The following is a 9,008-nucleotide window of genomic DNA, read 5'->3' as shown; positions in this document are numbered from 1 at the left end:
CGTTATCCCGCTTCAGACAAATTTGTAGATTACTGATTGGATAAAAGCTAATCACATGACGCCCTGAAATTTTCCGTATTACGTCACCGTCAAGGAGTAATATGAAAATTGGGCACGTGATTCCGTTCAAAGCATTGCCATTGTAAATAAAAATGGCGGCTAAGCAACAGTTTGCATAGGTAGTTTGATTACTTAGTTTCTTGTTACGATATTTTACGTTGAATGTTATTGAAATAAAAGTTGATATTTTCATGATATGCACCAAGATTTCTTTTTTAATATTTAAGAAGGCCTTCAGCGGGATAAATTCGTAACACAGTCAGTTAGTGACTCAATACGGGGTCATACAGGTTGTGAAATGGAAATCCGTTTTGGGACTTGGCTTCGCCTCGTCCAATACGGGTTTCCATTTCACACCCTGTATGACTCTGTATTAGGTCACTAACTGATTGTGTAACTGATAATACCATTAGTAGTAAATGATGGATTAAGGAAAAGTAAAATTATAAGTGTACGAGGGGTGATAAAAAAGTTCGCGATCTATCTCTATATCTACAAAACCACATTTCAGATTAGAATAAAAATTGGTACACACATAGCCATTCACGGGCTCTATAAATAGCATATGCTGAATAAAGTTTTGCTCCTTGATTGTGACGTTACGATGTGAAAATGACGTCACTATGTAGGTCACTTGTGACGAAAAATGGTTGTCTCACTCGTACTCATTCAACAAACGACTGTAGAATTTATTATATATCTTAGAAATCCCTTTGAAGTAGCGTATAATAATTTGTACACAGTTTCTAAAGATAAATGACTTCCTATAAATTCAGTCGATGCATCATGATTCCATTGGTCGTTTTAGTGAAGGAAGACAGATGGTTATAAATGATACCAGACCTGCCTACCCTTCCGCTTTTGGCGTAATTTTTCCGCTTTTTACCACATATTTACGCTATTACGCCACTTGTATTTAAGTTTACGCTTTTGAATTTTGGTTTAAAATCCTTTATGAACGACCAAATCTAGAGTTAAAGTACGACCTGCTGAAATGGATTGAGAAGTTCTAATGAAAGTAATTAAAAGAGGACTGGTTCAATAACGTACGTATTATACCTCGTAGTTACATGTAAACTGGTATGGCGAAGATTTGAAAGACGAGAAAGAACTACTTACACTGTACGTTAATATAAAATGATATTGAAATAGGTACAGTCATTTCTCTGCTCAATTTAGTTTATTTTAACATTGCTTAAAACAAGAAAGAGAAATGTGAGTGTTAAAAAGATAAAATATAATGTTATAATAATATTAATATACGATTTGTGTAACCATGCAAACGCAAGCCTTCAATTAAGTGATTTGATACAAATCAACCAAATGCTTCATTAAGGATGTACGCTTGAATTGCGTTTGACATAGGAAACTGATATTTTATATTTTTGGAAAGGATATTCCTATCCATATTTTCTGTTGCCGAGATTTGACCATTTCCGACAAATGAACTGTTCTTGCTATAAAAATTAACGTACATGGAAAGAAATATCAAACTCAGAAAAATATTTCAATTTTGTGACAGAACGCTACGGAAGGGCTCACGTGACCGCCTATATCACGTGATTCGTGCATAAGCAGAACGGTGGCAAATGTCCATTAAATTTGGAGATGACTAATCTAAAATAAAATCAACACTGAAACCAAATATTGTTTCTTTAATTGAAGTTATACAACTAGTTCGCGACGATACTTACTAATCATACTGACAATACCATAAATTATATAGTTCTTTCAAAACACCCTCAACGAAAAATTCAAAGTAAAATAAGAGACAAATAATTTCAATTCCTAACAAAATTTTCGCAAAAATCTTCAATAGTTTGAAGTTGGAAATACGATAGACACTGACAAAATAGAAAGTGAAATGTTCAACAAAAGCGTATCGAACATAACATGCAGTAAAATGTCACGTGAGGAACGTGATTATAATATCAATCGTTGACACTCGGGGACCTGTTAATTTAGTTGATAACTCGATCGTATTTTGGAGACTTTTTCAATCAATTAGATATGAACCGCAATTTGTCCATCATTGTCCTTTGCATATGTTTGGATAAGTTCTAATTAAAATGCACATCTTCTGCAAATGCGATGAATGGACAAGTTGCAGCTCGATGTAAACAATATCGTTCAAACCGGGTATGCATACATTTATGAAAAACAATAGAAATGTGACAAAACTGTTAGAGACCCGTCTCAAAAGCTGGAGTCGCTAGGCATTATTTGATACTTTCATGTAATATAAAATACAAAAACCTGCTCTTTATTTTGCATTACACACTGGGAATTATTATACATGTATATATCTTAAGGGGACATTTTGAATTGTTTTTTACCTCACGCCTCCAGGTGCGAGCTTAACTGAATTTGTCTGAATTCGGGTGTACTAATGTGTTGTAAAGTGTTGCTTATGTACACGTACACGGGTACGGAGAGTGTTGCCGGTTTCACCAATATAATATTCCTTGCATCCAGGACATGTGATGGCGTAAATGATATTTTTTGTATCGCATGACATATTTTCTTTAACTCTAAATTCACGCCCATTGAAATTATAGCTGGTCCCTTCTGTAATGTATTCACATGTACCGCATCGAGGGTTCTTACACTCAGAGACTGTATAAGTATGGTCGTTGAATTGGGAAGAACAAAGTATTCTCTTTAGGTTCTTTTATGGCATCCTTAATAATTTTAGATTTGTGCACTTTAGGTAAACCATAGAATTGACTCTCTCGGAATTCAAAGTTTGTCAGGTAGTCCTTTTCCTTATCTGTTAAACCCTCCGATAGTGATTTCATTACAGAAGGGATCAGCTATAATTTCAATGGGCGTGAATTTAGAGTTAAAGAAAACATGTCATGCGATACAAAAAAATGTAATTTATGCCATCACATGTCCTGGATGCAAGGAATATTATATTGGTGAAACCTGCAACACTCTCCGTGCCAGTGTACGTGTACATAAGCAACACATTAGTACACCCGAATACAGAAAAAAACTCAGTTTAGTTCGCACCTGGAGGCGTGTAGTGAAGACAATTCAAAATGTTCCCTTTCTATAATCACAGGTGTGCCACTGATATCCAGAGACGGGAAAAAACCATTTTATTAGTATTTTTAAGCCCAAACTTAATAGTGTTTTATAAGTTACTTGTAATTTTCTCGTATTTTTTCATATTGTATCTATGACGTCATAATAAAGACATTAACGTTCCGCTTAACATGACGTCACAATCACTGTTACAATGATACTATTTTAAGCTTCTTAAGATTGAAAATGAAAGCGCTTAAGCTTAACTGAGGATTTTTGTGTTTTCTTTTTAATTTTTTTATATTGTTATTCGATTACTGAGACATTATCTTAATTTTGGATAATTTAGTTATATATACACATTATAATATATAATTATCTATGATTATTGATCTTTTTTGCAATGTTTTTCTTATTGTGACAGGAATCAATCCTTACGTCTCGGGTTCGAATCCCACTTTGGGACGTGGAGACCGGTCCTTCGGATGAGACCGTATAAACCGAGGCCACGTGTCGCAGTAGGTGCTGGCACGAAAAAGATCCCCAAATGCTCAAAGGCCCTGAGTGCCGAGCATAGGACAAAATTCGTAGCCCTCCACCGGCAAGTGGTGGCGTCTCCATATGAGTGAAAAATTCTCGAGAGGGACGTTAAACAGCATACAATCAATCAATCAATCTTATTTTGACCGTTATGGCTCTTTGGCGTCTGGTTACAAGAAATAAAAATACTGTTTATAAATAAAGTGTTTTTTTTATATTTCAGTACGGGAAATATTGCTGCAACTGTTGCAAAAATGCAAAGCCTGAGTACAAAGCAGAAAAGTGATATAATTTCTGAAATGGTTACAAAGCTGATTCTAGTTTATGCTAACAATCAAAGAAGGACATTTAATGGTCCATCTAATTTTCATTACAAATAATAGTATGATTCAGAATACTATATAATGTACATTTGATGTGTAAATCATTTTGACGGCAACTTCTCAAGAAACCCGTAGAAGTGATATGTTTCTGATATGACTGATAATGGAATTGACTTTCTTTTGGAATAAAGAAGAGTATATCACTGGATGTATATATACATTATTCAATATATTTTTATTGTACATTTAACATCAGACATGCATATATCAATTATAAAGCCTGAAGTTTTACATCATTGCTCGAGAAAAATTTGTGTCGATTCTCCAGTCTTGGTGTAAGTCATTTTAACTTCTATTTCAGTGTTGCTGAATGACATTTGGATTCTCATTTTGCTGTCGAGATCTACGTCTCTTTTTGGGAGCCTCAAGGTACCAATCTTGTTACAACCTTCATCTGTGATGTACATAGGATTCTTTTCTTCTGAAGAATAAATATCCCATGTGAAATCAAACGTAGAAGTTAATTCATATATCTCGTCTGATTGGTAACTCCCAACGTTGATTATTTCATCAATTTCTACATGTTTGTGAAACATGTTATTACAGCACGCTTTTCCATCTCTAAAAAATAAATATTTTGGTTCATGAATATCTGGATCGAACAATTGAGAACAAGCAACACCATATGTGACCTTGCTCTTTCTCTTTTCTATTAAACTAGAATCATGACCAAATATAACAGCCCCTGCTAAAACTGCCCATCCAGCCTCCTTTGGAATAATAACATGTCTTTCGGGAAAATGGCGTCTGACTGCATCAAATAGAACTGCCGATTCTGCAAAACCACCAACTAACAATATTGTAGAGATGAATTTCCCCTCAAATGAGTTTAAAATAGTTTGAAGATGTTGGATAATCTGTGATACTGATTCATCAAAAAAAGCATTTGCTGTGTTTGTGTCTATTCTTAGCTTATCTTTATAGAAAGAAATAGCGCGTTTTTCTTTTTGCCAGAAAATCTCGGAAAGGGCCTTGACATTTCCTCCAGCATTTGCTTCTCTGTAGGAATCTTCAAGAGCTGTTGGAAACCGAATAGTTGTTTTCAGATCAGAATGAGGTGATATTTTGCGCTTGGTAATTTCAAATTCTCGACACAGCTCATATAGACCAAGAGCATGCTTGGATTCAAAATGTTTTATAGTATTTTGTCCTACCAAAGCAGTGATAAAAGATATGTAACTGTCATCAACAATTGTTCCTCCCCAATTCCCACCAGAAGGACGCAAAACCTCTTTTACTTTGTCGCAATCTAAGATCTCGTGCGCCGTTACGTCTACAGTTCCACCTATATTGAAAAAATAATTTTGTAAAATCATACAATCGCTGTAAAGGATATGGTTAGTTGAATGTTTAGAGATTTTAAAAAGTTAACGTTATAACAGAATATTAACATTTATTAATTTTACCTTCCCTAAGATGGACGGTATATAAAAGAACTTTTGTGCCAGAAAAATGATCCTTGAAGCTGTAATAAAAAGTGGAGCCCCAGAAAAGAGATGAAATTTTTTAAAGATTTAATGTATTTTCACTATATAATCAATAAAGCCCCGCTATAACACTAGAACCCCTGACCCTGGGGCCATAAAAATCACAATTTGGGAAGCGGCATTACTGCTCGTCCTAACAATGTATTTAGTTAGCTATTCAATACCTAGGAGCAGAGAAGAAATTTTTCAAAGAATTCATGTATTTTCACTTTATAATCAATAGAGGCCCGCCCTAACACCAGAAACCCTGACCCTGGGGCCATAAAATTCACAATTTTTTTAGACTAAGAGGCACTCTTGCTCATCATAACTATGTACTTAGTTAGTTTATTTAATACCTAGGAGCAGAGAAGAAAATTTCTAAGAAACAATGTATTTAACTATATACTCGTTTTAGCCCCGCCCTAGCACTAGAATCATTGACCCTGGGGCCATAAAATTCACAATTTCAGTAGACGCAATCTTGCTCATCATAACTATGTACTTAGTTTATTTAAGACCCAGGATCAGAGAAGAGGATTTTCAAAGAAATAATTCATTTTAACTATATACTCGTTATAGCCCCGCCCTAGCACTACTGCCCCTGACCCTAGGACCATGACTTTCACAATTTTGGTAGAATGCTTATTACAAGCATGAAAACAGTTTGACTGCTTGATGTCCAGGAGTAAAGAAGAGGAGTTTTAAAGATTGCAGAAATTTTAGTGGTTTAGGCCCCACCCCTCAGGCCCAAGAGGGGCAGGGATCCTGAAATTCAAAATCTTTGTTCCCCTTCAGCCATAGATGCTTAATTTCGTTGAAATTGGTTCAGTGGTTGCAGAGCTGAAAGTGTTTCAATGTTAACGCACAACGCACGATGATGGACGAAAACGGACAGCAATAGTTAACTTACTCAGGTGACCTAAAAAATGTTGATATTTAATCCTTCTTCATAAATGTGATTACCTGATATTATTGATATAATACTGCTTCCTTCGTCTATTATAGGCTTTAATTTCTTTTCAGAAAAATATTGATATTTAGTCCTTCAACATATATGTATGAAGTGACTGGCTGATAGTATTGATTGATTGTATCATTATAATAAAGAGTCCTGCAAATATTTTAACGCGTACGGTAAAACAGTACGGTAAAACAGAGGTGACCGTAAATAATTGGAAACCATTTATCCAATTGGAGAAATGCGACATTTCAAAGTTTTAAAAAAACCCGATATCTTTTATTGTTATTACATGTTCAACTCTCCCTCCATCAAGTCATAACTAATTGTTTGATATTATTACATGTACATTATTTAATATCATTATAAGACAGCAAATTTGATTTTAAAAAATTACAAAAATGTTTACTTGCATGACTTTGTTTACTTCAGTCATGCATATTTTACTGTAAATAACTAATTTTTCTGCATTTAATATCTATAAGAGAAATGTTAAATATTTTATTAAAACAAAAAATTATGATACATTAGCAGGCATTTGGACAAGAAACCACAGGGTCATATTTTTTATTGCCATTTTGGGTAATCTTCTTAATGGTCCATTTCATTTTTGTCCCCCGCTTGAAAAGTGGGGGATATTAATTTGGTTCTGTCTGTCCGTCCGTCCGTCTTTTTTAGCTCTACTGGTCAGAGACCAGAAGAGCTTATGTGATAGTAATGCGTCCGGCGTCCGTCCGTCTGTCTGTCTGTCTGTCCGTCTGTCTGTAAACAATTTTTCAAAACGCTACTCCTCCTACATTTTTAGTCTGATTTCAATATTACTTGGCACACAAGTAGACTACATTAAGATACATAGAATAGTGCATCGGTTTTTGATTTCGATGAACGGTGTTGCCATGGTTACTAAAAATAGAATTTTCTGTGAAATTCCTTAAAAACACTACTCCTTCTACAGTTTTGGTCTGTTTTCAATATAACTTGGCACACAAGTAGACTACACTACGATACATAGAATAGTGCATCAGTTTTTGATTTCGATGAACGGTGTTGCCATGGTTACTAAAAATAGAATTTTCTGTGAAATTCCTTAAAAACGCTACTCCTTCTACAGTTTTGGTCTGATTTCAATATAACTTGGCACACAAGTAGACTACACTAAGATACATAGAATAGTGCATCAGTTTTTGATTTCGATGAATGGTGTTGCCATGGTTACTAAAAATAGAATTTTCTGTGAAATTCCTTACAAACGCTACTCCTTCTACGGTTTTGGTTTGATTTCAATATAACTTGGCACACAAGTAGACTACACAAAGAAACATAGAATAGTGCATCGGTTTCTAATTTTGATGAACGGTGTTGGCATGGTTACTAAAAATAGAATTTTCTGTGAAATTCTTTAAAAACACTACTCCTTTTACAGTTTTGGTCTGATTTCAATATAACTTGGCACACAAGTAGACTACACTAAGATACATAGAATAGTGCATCGGTTTTTGATTTCGATGAACTTTGTTGCCATGGTTACTAAAAATAGAATTTTCTGTGAAATTCCTTTAAAACGCTACTCCTTCTACAGTTTTGGTCTGATTTCAATATAACTTGGCACACAAGTAGACTACACTAAGATACATAGAATAGTGCATCGGTTTTTGATTTTGTTGAACGGTGTTGCCATGGTTACTAAAAATAGAATTTTCTGTGAAATTCCTTAAAAACACTACTCCTTCTACAGTTTTGGTCTGAATTCAATATAACTTGGCACACAAGTAGACTACACAAAGATACATAGAATAGTGCATCAGTTTTTAATTTTGATGAACGGTTTTGCCATGGTTACTAAAAATAGAATTTTCTGTGAAATTCTTTAAAAACGCTACTCCTTCTACAGTTCTGGTCTGATTTCAATATAACTTGGCACACAAGTAGACTGCACTTAAGATACATAGAATAGTGCATCTGTTTTCTGATTTCGATTAACGGTATTACCATGGTTACTAAAAATAGAATTTTCTGTGAAATTCCTTAAAAACGCTACTCCTTCTACAGTTCTAGTTTGATTTCAAAATAGGTTGGCACACAAGTAGACTACACAAAGATACATAAAATAGTGCAATGGTTTTTGATAAGTACAAACCAGTAGAGCTACAGTCTCGACAGAGACTTCTGGTTTCTGTCTGTAACGCTTTCGTTTCCACACGATATGTCGATAACCCTTTGAGCTTTCGCAATGAAATTTTGCATAGCAACTCCCTATGGACTAAAGAAGAACCCTATTGATTTTGAGGTCAAAAGGTCAAGGTCATAAATTCGCAAATTCTGTCTTTTATAAAACTTTCATTTCCGCGCGATAGCTCGAGAACTGTTTGAGCTTTTGCAATGAAATTTTACAAAACAACTCCCTGTGGCCGAAGGAAGATCCCTCATTGATTTTGAGGTCAAAAGGTCAAAGTTCAAGGTCGTAAATTTGTACATTTTGTCTGTATGTAATACTATCATTTCCGGGCGATATTTCAAGAAGATTTTGAGCTGTTGCAATATAATTTTATACCAAAACTCCCTAGGATC

General features: G+C 34.7%; 1 protein-coding gene across 1 annotated transcript; it reads right to left on the bottom strand.

The window, feature by feature from the left end:
* Positions 1–4,246: 4,246 nt before the first annotated feature.
* On the bottom strand, positions 4,247–5,298 carry LOC134253120 (heat shock 70 kDa protein 12A-like; the record flags this gene model as incomplete). Its single annotated transcript, XM_062735629.1, has 1 exon — positions 4,247–5,298. A coding segment is annotated over one exon (1,052 nt), but the record flags the coding sequence as incomplete, so codon positions are not given.
* Between the last annotated feature and the right edge of the window lie 3,710 nt (positions 5,299–9,008).

Source organism: Saccostrea cucullata, unplaced genomic scaffold (genome assembly GCF_032062105.1).
Source record: "Saccostrea cucullata isolate Sc308-1 unplaced genomic scaffold, CSIRO_AGI_Scuc_v1 ctg18951, whole genome shotgun sequence".
NCBI lineage: Eukaryota > Metazoa > Mollusca > Bivalvia > Ostreida > Ostreidae > Saccostrea > Saccostrea cuccullata.
This window is presented reverse-complemented; position numbering and strand designations above follow the sequence as displayed.